We start from the raw sequence: 24,706 nt of genomic DNA, 5'->3' as shown, positions 1-24,706 counted from the left end.
CTTGTATCAACACAAATTATATTTTTCTTGTTGTTTAAACATTTATATTGCCCCAATTCTCATTCATTTTGCTTTTATTTATTATAAAAATTGAAATGCTTTTATTTATTATAAAAACAAATATTTTATATATACCTGCAAGGTACGATTTCCATAGGCATGGATACTTGTTCACGGCAAAGTTCAGAACTGCGAAACATTTTAAAACTTTGTCGAAAATCAGACCGCAAGTGTCGAAATATTATAACTCGCAATTTCATGACCGCTCTTCGGCACTTTTCCTGGTTATTTCGCGACCGAATAACTATCATTTGAAGCTCTAAATATTCGGTTTAACTAACTCTCCAAAATTGTCTTTTCCCAACAATCGTCCACCCCGTTTCAACAACGGAAATGCGATTTTTTTATACAAAAACTCGTATGACTCGCTCTTTCGATCTTGCTTGTTTTGTGGCGTGCGCATAACTGAAAAATGAGCGGGAAAAATTTAGAAACGGGTACAATAACGTTCTTAGGGGGAGGGGGTGGAGTGAGATAAGGTCTTGAATTTTTTTACTTTCGATAGTTGGCGGGTCTCAGCAAAACTACTTTACAGTGAAGGTTGTACTGTATATCGCCTAAAGCTAATGGTAAAACGTGTTATTCACTGTAATTTTTCTGTGCTTTTGCTAAATGGGAAGGATTTTAAAAAATTACGAAGCGTGAGGACCATGCTCCTGATTGCCTGATTGGTCAACTAGCTGGCCTCAATGACCAATCGGAAGCATGTTTTGACCGCAAACTGTCAAAATGGTTTTGTTCAATTACTTACCGGTATCAGGGTGTCAGTTTTACTACAGCAGTATTATTTTATACTTACTTTCATTCTAACTGTTTTTTAATAGTTAATACCATCGTCATTTGTCGTACCTGATGGTCAGGGATTCTACTTTCAATACAGTTTGTTTGGCAACAAGGTTTCCAGCGAGATTTTTTCAGACCTTCTGCAACCAAACTTCTCTCCAGAACGAGCTTCTGTCCGGATAAATTCCCAGCTGAAGCTTCTTCGAGCCTTCCTGCAAAATTTTCCTGGAATTACAGTGAGTTTTTTTGGGCTTTTTGCTATATTCTAAATCGCTCAATCATGCAAAACGAAATATGTCTTCTTAGTTCTGCCCAACACACAGTCCCTTTCCTGACCTGCCATTGCGTCATTTCAGATCAGCTGATGCTATTGTATATTTTATTACAGATCACACTCTATTGCGCAGGCCGTCCACTCGGTGAAACCAACATCTCTTTACGATATTTACTTCCTACGGACGAGCCGCTCAAATCGCCTGCAATCCTTGAAGCATTATTTCCTCTCACATCCACCGAGGATCCTCGCTCAGGGTCCAAAGAAAGCCCTGGTGTTGGCGTTTCAATATTGTTGAAGAAAGAGGAAGCTAATGTGCCGTCTGAACAAGAAACACACTTGCCACCGAATGTCCAAAGAACAACAGACAGTCCTCAGGTATCCCGCGTGCCACATTTATACTTGCATTTTAAAAAACAGCGAGTGTCAATTTTGTCATTTTCCTCATTAAAGGAACGCCTTTGTAATAGTTGATGAATACTATGATAATTGGTAGATCGCGTATGTCTATTCACGCCTTAAGACTGACAAAACTAGCCTGTATTTCTCCAGAAAACACAAGCACAAGACGGATATCCTGGTGAAAATCAGCCGTTCTCTGAGGTGACCGTCAGTCATACCCGTAATAGAACTGATGAACAGCCCATGGCGGATAGGAAAGACGAGTCGAAGGTGAATGTCTGCATGTATAGTAGCTATATAAATATGCCAGTGTTTTGAGAAGAATAAGTAAGAACAAAATTTTGGCTTCATTCGTGAGAAAATTTGCGGGAATTTACCTCCAAACACGCGTGTCTAGGGGTAAGTCCCTCGAATTTTGGCTTCACAAAAACAATGAGGAGGTATCGTTCCAGTTATTTATTAGAGTGCGCTGGTAAAACCCTAGATGGGATGCAAAAAAAAACTTTTACACTTCGCGAGTGTCAAGTGTTAATACGTGGCCTCCAAGTGGAAAAGCGTCTTCGTAAAGGAAATATTCGACCTCTTTAAGTTCCATCGTGTATTTTTGCATTGTAGATCTCCCCTAGTGCAGGCCTACCCGAAGGACAACCGGACGAAAGCAGACTTTCATTTCATCATTTCTGTTACTCTGTTGACTTGCGCAGTATTTGTGATCTGCAAGTGACTTTCCCAGTCAATTGTTACTTGAAGTAAGTTCCCTCGCGACGTTTTTTAAATATGAAATCATTTGCAACACATTCAACATTTATTCCTAGGTATTCGTACCCATTCTTCGGCAGCGCTACCCCGGTCATCACCAGTCCCCCTGTGGAAGTGCGTCGACATATGGAAGTCCTTCTGCCGAAGTCTTTTTGCGCGTTTGACTTTGCTACCAATTCAGATGTCTTGAAAGAAACGCTTTCTAGGTAAAGTGAGAGTCAAAGAATATATCTCCCCGTATTGCTTTATGTCTATTTTATACAATAAGGTCAACTTTATAATAAAGCGTTAACAACTGAACTCGCGTGTCTCGGCCGCTGAGAACAGAGCAGTAATTTTCATGCGATTTGCTTTGCAGCGTTCCTCTAGTGATCGAAATTTGGCATCGCGATCCCGTGACCAAAGATGTCTTACTTGGCGTTTCCCGGGTAACGCTTGGTCACGTGTTTGCCGCTAAGAAACTCAAGGCCGCAGTAAGTTAAATACTTGTTGAGTTTCAATGTTTAGCTCCCTTGTGTTATCCATATTTTTTATGGCTTTGTATTTTTCGTTGTTGTAGAGAGGAAAACCAAGTACGTACGGACAAATCCTAAGTGAAAGGGTTCATATAATCTCCGTCGATAGGTAAGCATAATTGATAAACAAATTGAGTGTACGACTGACCTTTAGCCTGTGTCGTAATTGTCGTGAACATGTCAAGGTGGCTGATGTAATAGAATATTTCTGCCTGTGTGCAAACAACAATGACTGGTTTGAATACAGAAATGAAGACAAATTTACATCCGGACTTTTTCTCATCGTTGGAAATGACTTGTTGATGACAAAATGGAAAATAGGCTTTTCTTAACTATGCTCAAAAAGTTAGAGCGGTGTTTTGAACTGTATATAATCTTTTTAAATCCTTAAGGGAACCAATCGGAGAGCTGAATGTTGTTTTGGGATTAGAGGATCTTGGTCCGGTATCCCGCGAAGATTTGCAAGCTCATTTGGATATGTCTGAGGTAGACTGTTGGGCACAGTAAAGATTGTGAATACCTATGATTTGAAGCTTTCTTGGTAAAGATCTTACTTGATTGTACATTTTTTCCGGCAGGCATCGTCAAGCCCAAGACATAAATTAGGCGACAAATCTCGGAAAGAAAGTTCCCGGCAAAAGGACCCTGCTGACAATGATCCTAGGAATAATGATCCTAGGATGATGGCGGAATATCAAACAGCCCTCGAGCTTGAAATGTGGAAACAAAATCAGGAAGAACTGTTTGCATCCCAAGTACGTTTATATAAAAATCATTAAGAATTATATCACTTTGAACTCTCAAAGAAGTCAATTTTGACAATATATTTTCTTTCCGTTCGTTCGGCTGGTATAACTTTGTTGCATATTCATTAGTTGAAGGCAAAGGAGACGGAAACAATTAAAACATTGACAGAAGAATGGAGAAAACGGGATAAGGAAAGGGAGATATTAGCAAAGAAAAAGGTGGGTACTGGAATGTATATACTTTAGAGTGCACGAGTGTTTGGAAAAGTACATAAGAGCCATCCCTTTCTCAGAAGATTTAATTCGCAGAGCATGGAGGGACAGCTAAGTGAGGACAGGCGTCAAACACATGAAATATTTCAAGTATTAAATTTCCACGCGATCAGAAATGAAACATTTAAAAATCATATCCAACATTTAGTTTGATCTGCTTGCATTGTCATATACCTCTTGTCCCTCCGAAAAAGGATTTGCGCAACCCAGTGGCATAATGGAAGATTTCTGTCCAGTGCAAAATGTCGCGCGATCGATTTTTTTCAATCGCACTTTTTTGAAATGTGTTTAATTCAAACTCACCTAGATTTGGTTGACAAATTTTCGCAACTATTTCTTGCTTGAATTTGAGATGTGTTTGATTTCCAGAGATTGGACCTTAATGCATGTCTTTAGAAATTATCCTACATGCAACGAGCGATTGTGCCACAAAATCTTCATGCTCACCTAATTATATACAAACTTCATATTTTTCCTACAAAGCTCGAAGAATATTCACAAATGGAAGACAAACTTAAGAAAACTATCGCTGATATAGAGAAGCGAGAAAGACAGCTGTCAGCCAGTGAGACTGAGGTTGGTAATTACGTTACGTCTGATTATTCCTTTTATTATTCTTTTTGTGGCGCTTAATTGCCTTTTAGCGGCCAATATGGTAAACTGGTCATGTTTTGAAATGAAACAGCTATAACAGTGCATGAAGCTGTATTTTTCGTGCTTGGCAGACGTGAATAATGATATGTTTATGTGCAAATTTCTTTACACTCTAAAACACTCTAAAATACCAGTAATTTGTTCGGAATGAAGTACAACAGGACCGGCCTGGCGATATTTTAAACTATACTGCAGACCTCTAGAGGGGTCCATACATGTATAACGTTATATTCGGTATGTTCAATCTTACCGAGGTCACAAACGATATATTCAGCCTTACCAATGTCGATCCTGTATATTTTACCGTATCATGCAGGATCAAAAGTGCCGTATTCAGGTATATTCGACCTTACCTAGGCTGAATATATACCGCTTTCGGTATTCGATCTTTACCACTTTTTTATTTTGTCAGTCTGTGCTATTATACCTTTCCTATTATACCTTTCCATAAACTAGTTAACCCGATCGAATACCAAGGAGTTTAGATCTTTGGGAGGAAAGCTTGTCTTATTTATTGCCAATTTCGTATTTAATTTTTTGCGAAATTTTTACTGATAATTCGCATCGGTCGCAAGAGTTTGGATCCGGCACTGTATTCACTTAGCTGTCTGTCTATCGAGAACGCTCCGAATTATAAAGCCATGCAAATGGATACCGGCTGATTCTACTTCTATGTCTTATTATTGGCTTATCAAAGAGATTCCTGCGTCTGTCATGAACTCGATAGTCTCCTTGAACAGATCCTCATACCTGTCGTCGTTGGCTTGACGCGTGTAGAGGTAAAAGGCTGCCCCTGGGCAGATGTTTCGTAGCTGGATCCTTGCCCTTACTGTCATTTTAGCGCAGCGTCGGACGCTCTCGTCCGCATTGGATGGGGCTATGCAGGGGATGAAAGTGGAATAAAGAATTACGTATTTTGGACAACCCTTGTGTCTTTTATCGAAATTGGGTATCATCTTTCCAAGCCCATCGTTTATGAAATGTTGATACTCTGACAACGCGCGGCTGTTATTCGTTTTGTCTTGTCTGCCTTCTTGAAGAAAAGCTACTCTGAAATTGGTGGTCTCCGGTGATAGCGGCCAAACGTGTTCGTTTGTTTGAAAACCTTTCTCCATGGTTAGAGCTTCCTCAACTTCCTTGTCATCGAATACCGAGTCGTTAACTTCGAATGGTTGGATATAGATATATACAAAATGCTGTCCCTTCGATAAAGCTTCGCCTACGTAAAGAAAACTCAACTAGCAAAGGCTGGTTCTAAAAAGGGTGGCTTTAGGGAATAAATGAAGAACTCGTAATGGCAAACACAAAAGCAAGTTCACAAAACCATACAAGGTCATTCACTTAGATCAATAGGTTTTCGGCACAGATCGTATACATCATGATTATTCTAATCTTGCTGTACACCTATGGGTGCTATAGGCTAGGTTGGTATAATAAATGGTATAATGCAAATTCATAGTAATGGAAGTGGCAGACATAAGAATCAGATAGCTTCCATATTCGGGGAACTGTCTGTACTTTGTCTATAATTGCTATATACTATTTCCGTACTATAGATCTGCTAAAGTTTTTTACTCCATCAGGTTTTCCTCTGTGAATGATCATATAGTATTTCAAACGATTAAATAGTGTCGGGCATCTTGCAAGAATCTTCACTTGGCAGGCGTGCAATTCCGTCACCATTTACCCCCACAACAGGTTGCCATATACTTGCGAAATATTGTTTTGCAGGGATCTTTATTGTGTCAACGGTTAGTTTCCTTATCTATGCCACCTACCAGCTGCTTTACGAGCTTTTTGCTCAAGTTCTTCTGCGACTCTTCTCGGTGATTTTGAGTCTGTCATTCGCTTGCTTAACCTTCGAACATTTCCTAGAATCCGACTCTCGCCGAAGCTCGCCGAGAACAGAAGCCAAGCGACACATATCGCTTCTGTGATACTCATTTTCTTGTTTATTTGTCCCGACGGACAGGCCACTTTTTGTGTGGTTTAATGATCCTTCTTCTCCCTTTTTTTCAACCTCTGATGGTTTTATCGGATTAACTTCGGGTATACCTGTGCAGTTCGCGACAACTGTAAATAAACTATAGGAAACAATATCTATACGTGCATATACATATCACGACTATACCGTAAAAGATATAACGTCTCTCCTTTCCTTCTAATGGCTAGAATTACTGGCTAATTGGGACTTAGTATAGCTAAATCAGATAACGCAACATTATTGTAACATCATTAATATAAATGGCTCTAACACTTATGAATAATGACTGTTTGTGCAAAATAATTTCTGGATACTACTCAATTTTTATAATTTTAACATAAACAGATTTTTTACGCTTGTCATAAAGTTATTCAGGTACCATCACTTGATCCGACAATACCCGCAAAAATCAAACAATGTGAAAGATTAGTGCGCTTAGTCATGTAAAGGAATAAAATGTGTTTTTACATTGGACCAAAGCCGATTTTTTTCACTTTATTGATGTCGTAAGCAAGGATTTATTAGCTCAGAAAATGAGCTTCACAAAGGCAGTATGGGCATTACTATTTTTTACTGCTCGCTTCATCGTCTGTTTAAATTTGGTAGAACCCGAGTCTAACTTGAGAAAAAGAACGGAGTTTAAATCACCAGGAATAATTGCTGAAGAACTCGAGCAGTTGGTTCGCTTTGCTGTCGGTGAAGGTGGGTTCTTGAGAAAATTTTGGATGTTTCCTTTCACAAAGGACTACCTTAGTTTGTGGAATAACAAGTATCACCTTGCTCTGGGATGATACCTCGGGTTGTGGGTGTCATGTACACCTTCTGCTGAACAGTGAAACGTGTCGGCATAATTGGCGATGAAAGCTTGAAGTTTCATTGTACGCATCTCTCATAGCCTTGTTGTGGAAATAAAAATGAAAGAAGTTGAAAAGAACAAGGTCATCTTAAAATCCGATATGACTAAAAATAAGACGAATGTATATGCTACTGTATGTTTTCGATTTCATTACAAACTTATCACCATCTAACAACGTAAATTCGTATATTTACCTCTTCCTTCACATCTTCTAAACGGGGCTTAAGTGTAGTGTTAACGGGGCTATAATCAGAAATGTTCTTGCACCATTTCAGATAATATTATATTCTATACAAATAATTATGTTTCGTTAAACATCTAGCTGTAAATCAATGCCCCCAAGTTTTAGCCATTGAAAGAAAATTAACCCGAATTTAACTTTATTTCCACTGGACAGCTTTATCGAGCCAACAACAATTTTCCTATATTTATATACAACCCTGGGAATCCGAGGACCTGATATTCGATGACATCATCGTTAAAGAGGCTCTGAGTACAGACAGTAGCATCGAGTTACCCCAGGAACAAAACGTCTGGCCCTTATCACCGGAAAACACAAATTTCAGAATAGCATTTTCTACGTCATCTGACGAATTTGCAAGGAGCTATGCAGATGCTGAGTATCCTTTACTTGCAAACAAGAATTTTGTAAAAATGGTGACCTCGTTCAAAAGGAATCACAGCTGCCCACGATATGTTATTCTGTACTCAACTCTTCTGTCCTGCATCCGTCCAGCTTATCAACTGGGATCACCCGGTACACATTGTTCCGAGGTTACTGCAAGAGGAGACCTCAAGAGCGTTTGTAACGAAGCGACATTTTATCTTTACACCTCTGGACTTGAAAATGCACAATACGAGGACGCATTTAAGGACACGGAAAAATTTTTCAAAGACAATGGAATCATGTGGAATAGAATAATATAGAATCTGAAATTTGCAGAATCTCAAAGAGCTAGTCTTTAAAAATTTATACTTTTGATTTCTGTGTCGTATTCATTTTAACATGCAGGGATTGCTTTTGATGCGTCGTAATTCAATTCGGTTATTCACCCAACTATTTCCGATTTGTTTACTTTTCGCGAAGAGAGATTTGTTATTTATTTTATAAGCGGGCTTGTAATTTTCCTTGTATAATTATAGCGTGTAAAGACTCCATGCACAAATAACATAATATATACTATTTGAACAGATTAATTCTAGAGCTGATTTTTAAACACCCTTTCAGCTAACCTCCTTAGCTCAGTTATAAATTATATCCAACAACTATATAATTTATCAGGCTCGAGTCGATTTCAGTTATTCAGTATAATCTTCTTTTGGTGAAATGGGGTTTTTATTCCATGAACTGGAAATGCTTACCACGCATGCATATCTTTTCATTCGTGTTTTTGTTTGAACAGTTGTTGAGAATCAAGGAAGAACATAGACGAGATCATGAAAGAAAGATGGTCGAACTACGCGAAGCTTCTCGTCGAATGAAGGAAGATTGCGATCACCAGATCGAAATTGAAAGGTTCGTATGGTGGAAAACATTAAGATTTAAGAATGAAACTTTCTCTTCATGGAGGTACATATAGATGTAATTCGGTGCAATAAAAATGATGGCGGTATGTTGACCTGAGAAACATTTTTCTACTAATTTTAAAAAACAATTTTAAAATGTCAATTTGCTTTCGTCTATAGCTTCCGTCTAACAAGTTTCGTTCTGCCAAAAACATAACCTTAATTGTAGGTACAAAAGTAGCCCAAAAGGTCGCAATCTTTAGGACTTATGGATGTGACATTTTCACAGTTTAACATTGCGTTGTAACTACATTGAATTACCAAAGAAATATTAATATTCTATTATAGACTATTCGGGAAAAGACTCAATAGACTGTGGATTTAAATATCGTTTTATCGTTTCTTGCAGAGCGAAAGTTCGCGAGGCTGAAGAGCAAAGACAGACAGCGATACAACAGGTATAGATTACAGGTGGATTACTTCTTGGTCGGCGAGTGCTAACGATTTTAATGCACGTGTTTTGTATAGGATCGAAACCACTCTACTGCATGTGCATCCACCGTTTCAGCTAAACGGGCTTGATACAACCAGCCCCTGATGAAGATATATTTTGACCAGAATTATTTGCCTATGATATACTACTACTTTTTTTAGCTCCGCGATGCTGAGAAGCGTTATCAAAACAAAGAAAATGAATTATTGTCCTATAAAGAACAACAGATGTCCAAACCGGAAGTGAAGCTCGAGGCTGAACTAAGTCTTCTACGTGTTGAGAAGGTAGGTGCATGTTTAAAATAATTTACGTTTGTATTTTGAGGAATCGTGCTCCTTAAATACGTGAAGCATCTCGGATTTTAGCGTGTTCTTTTCATTTTGTGTATAGCTGCAACAAAAAACGAATGTACTGGCTTTTTGTTCCAAAATTACATAAAATGAAAGAGATAAATACGCGAGCAAGCTCATACACGCTATAGATGATTACAGTACGTAGATGGCGCATCTGCTGCATAATAATCTTGAAGCAAGATGTATTCCAGCAGTTTTCTATATCACTGCAATCTAATGCAGCTTCAATTTTTAAATGGCGGAAAAGATTAATGAACCTGTTATTGTGTATATACGATATCTTTTTGCACGCAATGCAAACAGTCATGCACTTTCATCAAACGCGATGTTTAAATGATAAAATAAAACAGTTTCTGACTGATTATACACGAGAGACTTATACTATCTTATTCGCAAGTCTCTCAAACAAATATCCTCCCTTTAAGTCCTTAAGAGAGAAACATATTTCAAATATTCGTTCGGGTGATATGTAAAAAGCAAAATTTCGCAGTGCTATTTTACATATAATGCTATCTGTAGATCTCTGAAAAGTTTTTCAATCATCTAATCTATACTGACTTATATATGCAAACTTTTGCTGCGTCAAACATATATTGATAAGAATTGGTATATCAGTTGAGTTCTCCGCCTAGTATATGAATTAAAAAACATTAAACGAAATATATATGAATTAAAGAACATTATATGATAATATATAATAGTCATGGCATAATGTTTAAAATTTATACAATATATTATAATTATGATATAAATATTTCATTTAATATATATTGAAGTATAAATAGCAAAGTGGAATAGAAATTTTTCCATTTTCAAAACAATTTTTTCGGGTTAATGTTCGAATAAAGCTTTGCAGCGATATAACTATATAGCTACGTGGTGTCAAAAAAGGATTGGTTGTTTGTTGTTGACTGTTAAACACTGAGGCGCTTTCAACAAATTATTGTCTTCGTGTTTTTGCATATGTCTTTGTTTTAAGAGTTTTTGTCTGCCTTCGTTATCGAGAAATGCCTTCAAAGCCGATATAAATCGGTAAATAATTCAATTTTTAGTAATGTATGTTTTCTTGTGTCGGTGTGCAAAGTTTGTTATTGGCTTAACGGGCACAGCTGCTTGATATTACACTAATTAACGCAAGATATACTCGTCTTTTTCCATACGGCATACAGCATGGAGAACAAAACGGTGCACGTACTCTTCCTGGAAAAAACAGCTCAGAATGGAACGTTGTACGATATATATAGATTTTCAGACGCTGCGGTTGTTATTCTTGGAATTCTCGGTAACACGTTGGTTATCATTCCCATATTGCGACAAAGATGTCTGCTGAGCAACAACTACTATTTTCTCGTTTTACAACTGGCAATATGTGATCTAGGATTTCTGATTACAATACTATTCGACCTCGTTCTCCTTCATTTTATCAAGAGTTCACAATTCATGGAGAGTACATTGAATTGCCTTCTCAATCATGTACTTTACGTCTTTCAAATCGGAGGAATAGGAGTGATGTTGATGATTTCAGTGCTTCGCTATCGTGCTGTACGCCCTTCAAAGCCCGCTGTAAGTCGGCGAAGATTGAAGAGCATCTTTCGTTTGATTTGTCTCACCGGCTTCATCGCTGGTTACGGAGCATTTCTACCTTTATGTTTCATGGAGGCAAGTACGGCTGCCTCTGCTTGGAGTTATCTTTATGTGTATATTATATCGTGTTTCTATTTCTTCCCGACGTTATTCATGGCCATAACTTATTATAAAATATGTCGGGTACTTGTCAGACAAAACAAGTTTCTGAAACGTTTGTATTCCAACCCGAGGAGGCCAATTACGGATCGTTCCTCTTTTAAAATGCACAACCATCTTCGACACAGACGTAATTTTCTTGTTTGTGTCAGCACAGTGCTTTGCTATGGTATTGGGAATTTGCCTATTTCCGTATGCTATGTGTGGTACATTACTGGTAAGAATCATCTCATAGTCAAGTACCTCTGGCTTTCGCATTTTGGATACATTCTACGTGTTGCCGCATCTTGTTCGGTTAATCCTCTTATATATGGATTGTTGGACAAAAAATTACTCTCCTTTTGGAGACTCTTCGTCACAAGAAAACAGAAAAGACAAAATTGAAATACTGAAACGTTCGCACTTGAAACGTTCGACTTCTGAAACGGGCCTTAGCCAAAATAAGCTAAAAAGAACTAAGAAAAGGCCGTTTGTATAATATGTAAATACGATTGATGTATACTGTAATCTGCAAGAACTACACTCTTATGAACGCATCTTACCGTCAAGCAGCAAATATAGCTTGTGTAGAATTACTTTGCTATATGCAGCGCTCAGCGTAGCCTATTACCCGAGTTAATTTCTTTAAAATTGTTTGGTTTCATGAAAAGGTATTCCTTAAAAAATATAATTGCTAAGGTTTAATGTGTGTTTATTTCTAGTGAAATGCATACACGACTCAAATTCAGGCCAGCAAGATTTGATACGGATGTGCACACTACGCCTTGCCTCCTTCCCCCCGGCAAGAAATCTACATTGAGCGACATGCCAAAAAATCGTAATAAGAAATGAACACCAAAATATTGCTTTAGCGGGATAAAACCGTCAGCTGGCTACACTGCTGTTTGTATTGAGTGTATATGAGAAACTATACCATTATAAACAGCTGAATGTTTTCACGTATGTTTTGACTCTCGGAATAAGCCGTCTGCATGTTCATGGCCCGACTATATTTGATAGTTTAGTCGGCAGTTGCAGTATATACTTACCTTAATTATTCTATTCGTCAGAGTCCATTCCCATTTGGACAACGATTACGTACTAAGTTGGTATGAAAAATGAAATAAAGAATTGTGTTTTCCACATAGTCCTCCTATATTTAACCGACGTACGAAATTTAAGTCATTTTGTCATCCCTATATCGCAAAATCTAATCATCAAAGCTGTCTCATTTTTCTGCCACGTACGCGCCACACTTTCGGAACAAATGAAATTTACAAATCTCATCAGTCCATAGTTTCTGTAATTGAAATTAGCAAGCATGCATGCACATGCATGCTATTAACCCGCATTTGTCCAGCTCGCTCTGGCTTAAATGTAAAACATGTTCGACCATTGGTTTTTTATCAAAACATGCATTGCGCTCAGGGGAAAAGGATCATTTACAGGTCTCCATGGTCAAGAATATCATGTATGCATGCGCAAAACGTCTACTATTGTGCGCTAGTCTTAACCCTTGCGTTTTCTTACTTGGGGCCGTTGAAGCGATAACGCCGCCATCATGCCCGAAACTCACAAAGCAATGGAAAATTAATTAGCTGTTTACATGCATCAGCGAAAAAAATATGCTAAAAATAATCTGTCTATAATCCTCTATAAATGAGTTTTTGTTTTTTTCACTCATGGTGGGTACGAGGGTTAGCCTCAAATATTGCATTATGTCGTCTGAACGAATGAAAGTATGCTAATGAGCACTTTTAAGCCGGTTTTTAAAAGAAACATTTCCGGAATTTTTAGAATTCTCAGAAAGACAATTCCATTGCATAGCATCGCGCTATATCGAAAACTTTTCCTTAGAAATTCACTATCAGGTTTACAGGCAGGCATAGATCTGTATCGCCACCACACCACTCATAGTTAGTCCGAACTGCATTTTATTGCAGAAAACCTCATTTAGATAAGGAGCCGTGTGGTTGTGAAGTATTTTATACATCGTTATAACAAACAATTTATTCACTAAGCGTGTCGCATCAAGTGTTTACCAACCGAGAGCCTCCAAGACATCTGGGTTCGGATGTATGAAAGCCGGATAGCACTATCAACTGGTCTCTGGATTGTGATTTTATCAACCGTTCTAAAAATGCTTGAAAAGCGATAAAATTTCAGCTTTGAAACCAACAGTTATTAAAGAGGAGCCTTGATTTAGGAATACTAAGATTTGATCAAAGTTATACCAAACAACGGGCGATTAATCAAGCGATTTATAAACCACTGATAGCGCTATCCGGCTTTCATACAATCACGACCCCTGTAGACTTAACCTCTGTATATCATGTATATATATTCATCAGTGTCTATAGGAGCACATCTGTTATGTAAAGCACACGAAATATAGCGGTTTATTGTAATATATTATTGATGGATTTAAAATGTCTCATGCTAAATTATTTCCTGTTTAATTTTGGATGTAAACACGCTTTGCCCGCCTTCACTTGGTGTTTTAATGCGATAGTGTATTGTATGCCAAATATTTGTATAATATAGCATGCGAGCGTTTTAGTGCATGCGAGGTATTTAGAACAAAATCTAGATACAGCTTTCAATATAGATGCATTTTCCAAATGGCCACACAAAAAGACGATACTCTGAGTTATATTAAGCGATCGGTGAAAAACTGTCTGTTGTTTTGATTGAGATGAACGGTTTTAATTAACACAGATCCTTATTTTCATATGTAATATAAATGCGAAATTTATGACAGCATGATTCACAAAAGCCATATCCTACGCCAAAATGCATTGCATGATTCATCTCTTCCAGGCTGCCCGGCTTATCGTTAATAGCTATTATCAGCATTCTACATCGAGCAAACTCTTTAGAAAAGTTGAAACGGTGGTTGGAAATCGTTGTTCCCATGATTAATGTGTATGTGATATGAATTTAATAATTTTTTTAAGTAGATTTATTTTAATAATACACATGTCACATTTATATCGGCGTCTATTATTTGATGCATAAAAGATGAAAAGTGCAAAATCGTTCGCTTGATACATAATCTTTTATGCTTAAGTATACATGCTTATATATATATACGTGGTCGATTTTACGGACTGTTGTGACTTGATGTATCAATCGCTAAACACTTGTGGTTATGATATTTTATTGATGTTTCACTGACTGAGACTGGAAGAGCACACCTGCATGGTTCGTCGATCTACGTGTTTGAGCTTGAATTGAATGTCAAAAGCAGATTCACGGGTCGATTTCACAACACAGGTCGATTTCAGAACAAGACAATGCGTCAAGCAACCTACGAAGCCTACAGATACACCTACATGCCAGTCGTTTTATTTGGAATTCTCGGAAACACGTTAGTCATCATCTCCATATTCAGACAGAAGAATTTGTTGAAGAATAACTACTATTTTCTTGTGCTCCATCTCTCGATTTGTGATTTGGGCTATCTTATAATCGTGTTGCTGTACCTCATCAACCGAGAATTTTTTACAGATTGGCCTAGTTTTAACATTCCCATAATACGTTGTCTCTTCTTTCACATGACCTTCTTCTTCCAAGTCGCTGGCGTCTACATGATGTTGACCATTTCAGTGCTTCGTTGTCACGCTGCTGTACATCCGTTAAAGCACACTCTCGTCCGACGAAAATTGAAACTCGTTTGTGGATTGAGCTACGTTCTTGGTTTGATCGCTGGCTATGGCGCGGCGCTTCCAATATGCTTTATACCAAACAAATTCGTTAGCCTTTTACGGTTTATCAGAACTTCCATTACGTATACGCGATGCTCTTCTGCTACATGGCACCGACGTCCTTTATGGCTGTACTTTATTACAAAGCATATGGGGCGCTTCAGAAGCAAAACAGATACCTCAAGAGCTTGTGTTTAAATCCGGAAACGCAAGGCAGTTCCTGCTCACCCCTGACGAGATATCTGAGAAAGCGACGGACGTTTTTTGTCTGTCTCAATACCGTGCTTTGCTACGGGATCGCAAACCTTCCCATGACTGTGTATCTTATTTTATTGATGGCTGGCTATGAGAATGAATGGATGAAGTACTTTTCGGACATTTTAAGAGTAGCTGGTTCGTGTTGTGTAAACCCTCTAATTTACGGGATATTGGACAAAACGTTGCTGCCCTTCGGGAAACTTTGCCCCAAAACCGGTCGGAGACGCGATGAAAATGAACAGCTGTTGGATCAGGTTGGAAAGCAAAACTAGTGACGAAGCGATGTGATGTTTCTGCAGTAGTGGCCTATCGCTTGTATATACATGATGAAATTTTCAATTTTTTATTTAAGTATTCAATTTTTGAGTTCGCATGAAACGAAATTCTGTTAAGATCATGGGATACATGCGTATAAGATTGAGAGCTTGTGAGCTGTTTTATGCACAGCAATAAATAAAATGAAATTCAAAAAAATGAGCCGATTGATATATTCGCTTTTGCTCGTGACACGCGTTGATACAAAGGGTAAAATTAATGTGGTTGTATATGATCATTCATCATCATGTGTTAAATTCTACGCAATATATACGCAAATAATCAACAAAAACAATCCTTCACACATGCGTATTACCGCGTCCCTATCGCGAATTTCGACTTTGAGCGATTATCAGAAATTGGGTCGACATTCATGCAATGACATACATACAGTTGATTCAATGACTACATACAGACAATGTTAGTTTGTGTTTGTTCATCATGATGATTATATTTATCAGGTTCTTTCCAAAACGGTACTCAGCCAGCAGCTGACAAATTATCAATGATCGAACTATCTTCAGCATTTTTGATAACTGTATCCTTGGGTTGTTATGGCCATTTGTAATAATAGGAATTGTTTTTGTTAACGAAGAAATTCAATAAGGACTTTGTGCGTGCCAAGTTCTATTTTCATAGCGTGTAAAATGCGTTGTAAACTAAGATTTTATCAAACGATTTAAAGTACCTGCCGTGAACAGCAACGGCTGTTTGAAACGATGTATGCAAGAAGATAATACAGTGTAATTAAAGGATAATAATTTATCATTGTATAATTAGGTCGTTGATCGAAAGATTAACAAATGCAGCAAGTTCTTTATATGCATGAATAGTATATTTTAGAACGAGCTCTTAAAACGAACATTAGAGCTGTTAGAAGGAAGATTATAAATGTTGTATTGTTATGGTGTATTTAGAATTATTAAACACCATTTAGTGAGTTTTGTAAAGCTTCAGATGGCAATCACATCGTTTTTTCTAGTCCTATTAAAGCCCGTTTTCCAACAGGCGAATTTGTTCGCGCGAAAAGAGAAAAGTAGGAAGCGTTTCTACTTTTTCACGGCGAATTTTTTTCGCAAACCAATCACATCACCGGATTTCAGATATCGCTAAATTCGCCTAGTGGAAAACGGGCTTAAGTCTCCGTGCTAATTTATTATTAGCATGATAAAATTGCTGAATGCTGATTGGTCAGGAAGAGTACAATTATTTTGCAAATGGCGGAAGTTTATTTGTATATGAACTAAATTGCCCACAAGGGGCTAAAAAGGCCGGAAAAAGAAACGAAAATACTGACAAAAGTATGAAATATTGGATATAGTCTGACACGACTGCATGTGTTTTGACAGAAACTATCCTGCTTGCATGCATTGAAACTTGCATCTCCCAAAAGATATCGATGAAGCGCTCGTTTAAAAATCGTTGCATTTTAAGGGCAAAACAATCACTTTAAAGGCGGTTTTCCATTTGGCGAAATTTTCCTATCGAACGATATTTTTCGCTCGCATTTCTTTTCAATTGTGACCGGTGAAGGGTCGAATACTCACAATCGAAAAGAATATCTGACGAAAATCTGGTTCGGTCGAAAAATTCCGTCTAGTGGAAAACCGCCGTTATATTGAGCCCGCATTCTTCCGACAGAACGTTCGGAACATGTCTGGCAAATTGCCGCTTTTACGGAAGCCCATGGACGGCCAGCTGAAATTTTCGCTCCTGATTTTAGCTTCTAAATGGGATCGTTGATAGCTAAAATTTATAGGATAACTTAATCTAAACTGTTAATTATAGCGTTGATTGACACAACCTGAAAAGGTATTCCTTAAAAAATATAATTGCAAAGGTTTAAAGGGTGTTTATTTCGAGTGGAATGCATACAGAAATTAGAAATGATGTGCAAACTATGGTCTCCCCCCCCCGGCAAGAAATCTACATCTGACAACGTGCCAAAAAACCTTAATAAAAAATTTAATATAGACCTTTAATTATTAAAATTACGCCGTTTAAAGTTGAATTTTCATGATTGTAGCACTATATGCCCACTGCCACCTGATATGTTGTGGCATATTTGTTATATGCTGACTTCTCATTGGCAGGAAACATATCGTTGTGCAAATTACACTAAAGTTAAATGTTTTCCTTTTGTCTTCTTCATCAATATATCAGTGTGAGACTCATAAGTTTGGCGGCTATATATCAGTGTAAGACTTGTAAGTTTTGCGGCCATATATCCTTGTAAGTCTCGTAAGTTTGGCGGCCATATATTGGTCGAAAAACGTCAAAATTCCATCCACCAGAACGACACGATGAAAAATGCTACTGAATACGATGGCTTGAGATATTCTTCGATTTTAGTTGCTGTATTCGGAATTCTTGGCAACGCTTTGGTTATTGTCTCCATATTAAGACAAAGAAGGTTGTTGAAGAACAACTACTACCTGCTGGTTTTACACCTCGCATTCTGTGATTTGGGATTCTTGGTTTTTGAATTCATTCTCGCGTTTAACCTTTATTTCGTCGAAAAAGATTACAAATCCAGCGTTTTTTATTGTCTTGTTATCGATGGGGAGTACGCCTTTCAAATAGCGGGTGTCTACATGATGTTGATCATTTCAGTTCTTCGTTATCGCGCTGCTGTACATCCCTTGAAACACGACATCAGTCGACGGAAATGGAAAGTTGTTTCTGGTGTGGGGTATGTTGTTGGTTTGATCATGGGTTATGGAGCTGGTGTCCCGGAATGCTTTGTAGAACAAGATAACGTAGCTTACTGGACGTTTCGCTATTCCTACGGTCTGCTTCTATATTCGGTTACGCCATTGATAATGGCCGTACTGTATTATAAAGTGTATCGGGCATTAAATAAACAAGACAATTACTTGAAAAGCTTGAGTGGCCGTCAGATGACGGAAAATCCCTGCAAATCGTCCTTTAATGTTTACAGCTATATTCGAAATCGACGAAGTTTCTTCGTTTGTCTCACTACAGTGCTTTGTTATGGCGTTGGGAATATTCCTATATTAGTGCATCGTGTTTTGAGCATAGCTGGAGACGATTGGGTTGAACAATTTTCTCGTATTTTGCGCGTTGCTGCATCACACGCAGTAAATCCCCTGATTTACGGGATTTTAGACAAGAAATTACTCATGACCTTCTGTAAATTATTTCGCAATATGAGGAGAAAAAACGATGAAAATTAATAAGATCTTGTCTGAATCGTTTAAATTGCTTATTTATTGAATTACGTAATAATTAAGATAGTATATACACGCGAATGCTGCTTTATGAATGTTGTAGGGAAATGACACATTTGCGTTTTGTAAATATTTTTAAAGGGAGTATTTATAGCCCTTTCTATGAATATATTGCATTTATTTTTGATAATGGATATTAAAATTCAGATTAAGTATCCGTCAATTATAAAGACGTTGAAAATAACTGCATGGCAATGACGGTCGGTAAAAAAAACTGTGTAAAAGGTCGTATGTTTATTATTATATAATTACTAAATGGTTTTCCTTGTTTCGATTACCTGATCACGCGGGAATGTTGCGAGAGTTGAAACGCAAGCCAAATATAAAATAACAACAACAATGCAGTCTTCCAAGTTTTATTGCAATATAAGCGAATTAAATTTCCCCTGTTTGGATGGCCTGATCCAAATACTATTGTTATTGTTGAAAGCTAACATACTTGAAGAAGACAAAAGTCTTCATGCATTCAAAGTCTTCAGTCAAAATGCATTTACAATATTTTCTTTCTAAAAAGATAATTATTATATAAAATTTACAATGACTATAATATTATCGAAATTTACAATAAAACCAGGTCTCCTTTGTGGACCTGGTCTGAAATGGCTACGTTTTATATACGTGCTATTGAATGGTCACAACATCTGAAATGGGTTAATTTGCATGCAAGCAGGAAAGATATTGTAGATTTCCTCGCACGAAAATCAATGATAATTTCCTTTGTTTTTTTGTAATATTCAGTACCATTTTTTGTTCGCGACAAAACGTTGATATCCTTTGTATATTAAGTGCGTGTTTCCAATAGGATGATTTAATACATTCAGGATTTGCGAAAGCGTAATGTCCTCGAAAAACATTGAAACGCGGCAATGTTGCGAGAGTCGAGAAAAGCATAAGCACATATAAAATAACAACAACAAGGCAGTCTTCCAAGGTTTATTGCAATACAAACGAATTAAATTTCCCTGTTTGGATGGCCTGATCCAAATACACGGGAATGTTGTGAGAGTTGAGAAAAGCGCTCGAAACGCGAGCCAAATATAGCTATAAAATAACAACAAGAAGGCAGTCTTCCAGGTTTTATTGCAATAAGCGAATAAATTTCTGTGTTTGGATGGCCTGATCTAAATACGGGCTTAGGCCAATCAGAACACGCGTTATATACATGTTATTTTAAATTGCGGATGTAAAAGTTTGAAATTAAATGCCGGATAAAGTGAGGCAATTTTGTATGATATATGTCTATATGATGAAAACAAATATTTTTTAGTCCTCAGTACTATATAGAATATTATTTTGTCGATGTGCTTTCGAATATACGGGACACAATTAAGTTTTCCAATTACATGCACGCATAAATATAGGAAGCTTCTTTGCAAAAACATGGCAAAAAAATAGCCTTTACTTTCGGCCGCTCACTACTGAAAACAAATATGTTTTTTGTCCTCAGTACTGGAGTTTTTGTCGATGTGCTTTCGAATATACGGGGGGCAATTAAGTTTTCCAATTACCTTCATAAATATAGGATGCTTTATTGAGGAAAATTACAAAAACGTTTGAAATAAACAGCCTGTTTCGACGCAATAGCAGATAAAATGGAAAGAGGATCTAAAGTTATGGTATTCCTTGCTTGTTTACATTTCGCTATCAGAAATAGTTTGTGTTATTATTGCATAATATTGGCGAACCGCCATTGTGGAAAGCGATTTATGATGCATGACATTCATGATAGTTCATCAGTAATAACACATGTACGATAATCGTGTGATCCACCAATCAGGAAGCAGGTACACGCGCCCTGGCTTTGAACTTTGCCAAAATGCAATTTTTATTATGTAATAAAAACAAAAATACATGCATGGATGTTTGAAAATAACAAATTTATTTCTTGTGCTCAGAATGGTTTCTCACTACCTTGCAACCAGGCTTTTCCACCCACACTCCACGAACCATGCAGCGGCGAACACCGTGGTTCAGGCTGGTCGCGCGTAACAGCACAAAATATAAGCCTTATATACTACGGCTTAATTCATTTTAATACCTGGGACAGTCTAGATGGCTTTGTACTACTCCATGCAAAGTACTGATATACTAAAAATAACAATTCGCACAATAAACTAAATAAATACAGTCAGTATGGCTAAGCAAAAAAAAATGAAAAGAAAGTTAGAATGAATCGAATTTAGATTGAAAATTTATGTGTATACATAGACTTCTTAAGTAGCGTAGGTTTAATTTGGTTTATGATAGGTTTCGTAGGTTTGCGTTATATCATTCTGCCCTCACTCGTTCTCAGTCAAAACTTGAAATAAATTCCATATTTCAGCGCATTTTTATATGTTTTTCCAACGAACCTAATACTAAATGTTAAGAAGAAATAGAAATACCAAACCTTAGCTTGTATTTAATTACCAAAACATAATCGAGTTACACACAAAAAATGCTGTTAACAGACTGCGGTTGGTTATTAAATTATAAGGAATTCATAAATATAATATGACTATTATAAGAAAGTTTGAATGCTTGAATAAATAGCTTATCTCGTTTGACTATACCGGAAGATCATTTCTCAAGGCTGCACAACAGCATATTTTGTATCAGTATGAAGATTTTTTGCAGTTGTGTTCCCAAGGTTGTTTGAGTGGACCTGCCGGAATTAAATTGAGCCGACAGCTATTTTTATTTGAAGTCGCGAACGTAAAACCCTGCCGTTTTAGATTTCACATACTCCTGACGCAAGAGTTCACCGTTATATAATGTAGACCTGGCGTCCGTGTTGTTTAAAACGTCGCTATTTTAATCCCACTAATGCATGTTTGTTCCGTTGTTGACTTTTTATTGAAAGAATACATCTGGTATCGTCGTGCATGTATAATATTGTATACTATAGTGTAAAGCATTTTCCATGATTATCCCGTGTGCATCATTGGAGTGTACTAGTGAACTTTAGACGTTAGTTTTATAGAGATAAAGTGATATGTCATCTACTCTTGAGTTAGTTCCATTACGTTTTGTTTTGCACCCGAAGCTTTGGCTGTGAAGTCCGTCTTTCTCGAACTAGAAATCCTTGAAATAATTCCCTCGGCGTTGCCTATTTAAAGTCAACTATACAAGCGGCCTATATAATTATACAACAGTTTATTCTATCACGTTTTGTTCTGCATTTTAAAGCTATGTCTATGAAGTCCGTTTTCTCGGTCGGGCAAACTTTAAATAATTCGCGCGAATTTGTCCAGTTAATTTTAACTATATTTTTATACAACTGGCCTATAAGCTTAACTGCAATTGCAAATTTTTTTGTGAAATAAGGTTTGAAAAAGTGTGGCATTGATAAGTACTAGTTAAAATGCCAGCGGCTGATCTAGATTTATGAATATTTTAACGTGTTTGTGAAATGAATAGATTAGTACGCTTAATGCATATTAGGGCATGTGTGTAACAAAGTTTTGAATACTAATTAAGATTAGTTGTATCAAAGTTAATACAATATGAATTACTAATTCATAAGACAGATGTATACATGTGACCAAAATACTGCGCAATGATTGGAAGTTAGACCATTAATTATTCACGACTTTCACAATTCAATATAAACCACTCCTTACTATTTCGAGATCAAAGCGCTATGCCAATTTCCGTAACTTGTTTGTGTTGCGTCATTCTCGAATGGCATGCTGAGTACACTTGACGTCGTCGTGTATGTTGTTCCAAAGTAAAGTAATTCTGCCTTTTGCCCGCCTGCTCGTCGGACGAAAATACGAATGAGATACGCGTTGTGCTTTGTACTATATGTCAAAAACCTTACAACTTGAACAACACGATGAAGAATACTAAGGAATATGATGTTTACCGATACTCTTATATTTCAGTTGTTTTATTTGGTATTCTCGGCAACATTTTGGTTATCATCTCCATAATGAAAAAAAAGAAATTATTGAAGAACAGCTACTACTTTCTTGTTTCAAATCTAGCATTCTGTGACTTCGGATATTTGGTTATCAACTTCGTGTGGGGCATCAACCTTTATTTTGTCGAAAAACAATATAAATCCATCGTTTATTATTGTCTTGTTATCGATTTGGAATACGCATTTCAAGTGGCGGGAGTCTACATGATGTTGATCATTTCAGTTCTTCGTTATCACGGTACTGTACATCCCTTAAAACCAGACATCAGTCGACGGAAATTAAAAGTTGTTTGTGGTTTGGGGTATGTTGTTGGTTTGATCGTGGGCTATGGAACGGGTGTCCCGGAATGCTTTGTACAGCAAGATAACGTAGCTTATTGGAAGTTTCGTTATTCATTCGGCCTGTTCTTTTATTCCGCTCCACCATTATCACTGGCCGTGCTGTATTATAAAGTATATCGGGCGCTCATTAAACACGACAGACACATGAAGAGTTTAGGTTGCAGTCAGATGGCACAAAGTACCTCTACCCCTTCCTTCAATAACGAAAGCTATATTCGAAATCGGCGAGTTTTCCTTGTTTGTCTCGCTACAGTTCTTTGTTATGGCATTGGAAATATTCCAATATTTGTGCATCGTTTGTTGAGGATCACTGGAGATGATTGGGTTGATCATTTGGCTGGCGTTTTGCGAGTTGCTGGATCACATTCAATAAATCCTTTCTTATATGGAGTATTAGACAAGAAATTGCTCATCAGGAACGTGTGTCGAAAAAGAGCGAAAATAGCCAATGAAATTCAAATGGATATTGTATAGGAACTGTCAAAAGAAACTAAAATCTTTTTCAGCACTTTAAAATACCTGCTTGTATATCTTCTTTTTATATTCTTTTTAATTTACATGCCATAGTATGTGCCTATATATTATTTGGCTCTTAATTTGCTCGGGCGCGAGGAAAATATAGAAAATGAAAAAAAGGGGAGAAAATTCGGTCAATATGTCGGTCTGATAAAGTTGCATGAATATCTAACCTGTGATCATTATAGCTCCATTGTCATACAATTATGAATGGATCAAACACAGTAGTTTGGACTTAGTTAATAAACGATACTGGGCCCGTTCGCCTGCAGGTTTGGCAAACAGATAAAAAAAATTTGTGAGTAAGACTCGCTTTGTTCAAAAAAAGCAAAGTAGTATTGTGACTGTTTTGACATTGACATTGGACCCAAAACGTTTAGGCATAGTGCATTGAGTATCGTCCATTAACAAAAAATTGTACCCGTTAAAAATTACCAATTATAGCTGAATGACTTGACAATCGTGTGCATTTTTTGTACATAAAATATTTCAATAATCAATGAGCATGAGTAATGCATTACGGGTGTGTTTAGCAATGGATGGATTCATCACAACGCCTCCAAGGCAAGGCTATTCAATTGTTCAATCAGCCGTTATTCTGGAGCCCAAACAGAAAGCGTAATAACAATATAATTAAACAAATCTTCTCAAAGTGTACCGGAGCGAGCTTTCATTTTGCTCTCGTGCAAGATGATGGAAAACTAATATCGAAATTCGATTTCATCTTTGACAAGCTTGGCTTGCAGTATTTCAACCATTCGCCGAAATTCGTCAAAACCTCCAACTCAATGAAAAAATAAAAAAATCACAAAAACTCCTTGGAATAGCGCTGAATAGTACACTTGAAGATTCATCTATACCTTACCTTCTTTTACACTGCGTCATGCATGTTTGCACTCACGTATTTACTTATAGCTATTATATAGACCGCTTAATCGGGGAATGTTTATTAACATATTCATATTAACTTTAAACAATCGTTTTCGAATGAGGCCAGTCATTCATAAGATGAATATATGAATCTGGGGGCAGT

The 24,706-nt window shown here is 37.2% G+C and overlaps 1 protein-coding gene across 2 annotated transcripts in view; it reads left to right on the top strand.

Moving 5' to 3' along the window:
• The window catches only part of LOC114522585 (centrosomal protein of 120 kDa-like), a 63,875-nt gene that overhangs the window by 2,160 nt on the left and 37,009 nt on the right, over positions 1-24,706 (top strand). Inside the window, exons 6-20 of one of the 2 annotated variants that reach the window (XM_028543318.1) lie at positions 885-1,079; positions 1,232-1,495; positions 1,670-1,789; positions 2,135-2,268; positions 2,335-2,484; positions 2,637-2,751; positions 2,838-2,902; positions 3,186-3,279; positions 3,372-3,548; positions 3,669-3,758; positions 4,296-4,388; positions 8,710-8,822; positions 9,222-9,270; positions 9,467-9,589; positions 9,696-9,781. In XM_028543318.1, coding sequence (XP_028399119.1) covers positions 885-1,079; positions 1,232-1,495; positions 1,670-1,789; positions 2,135-2,268; positions 2,335-2,484; positions 2,637-2,751; positions 2,838-2,902; positions 3,186-3,279; positions 3,372-3,548; positions 3,669-3,758; positions 4,296-4,388; positions 8,710-8,822; positions 9,222-9,270; positions 9,467-9,589; positions 9,696-9,743 — 1,830 coding nt within the window. In that variant the 3' untranslated portion in view covers positions 9,744-9,781. Of the gene's footprint in view, positions 1-884; positions 1,080-1,231; positions 1,496-1,669; positions 1,790-2,134; positions 2,269-2,334; positions 2,485-2,636; positions 2,752-2,837; positions 2,903-3,185; positions 3,280-3,371; positions 3,549-3,668; positions 3,759-4,295; positions 4,389-8,709; positions 8,823-9,221; positions 9,271-9,466; positions 9,590-9,695; positions 9,782-24,706 lie in introns of those variants that run through there. The other variant, XM_028543317.1, reaches the window with a different exon arrangement.

This window comes from Dendronephthya gigantea, unplaced genomic scaffold, assembly GCF_004324835.1.
Source record: "Dendronephthya gigantea isolate DGI-Jeju-01 unplaced genomic scaffold, DenGig_1.0 000023F, whole genome shotgun sequence".
Lineage (NCBI taxonomy): Eukaryota > Metazoa > Cnidaria > Anthozoa > Malacalcyonacea > Nephtheidae > Dendronephthya > Dendronephthya gigantea.
The sequence above is the reverse complement of the archived record's forward strand: the minus strand, read 5'-3'. Positions and strand labels throughout refer to the sequence as shown.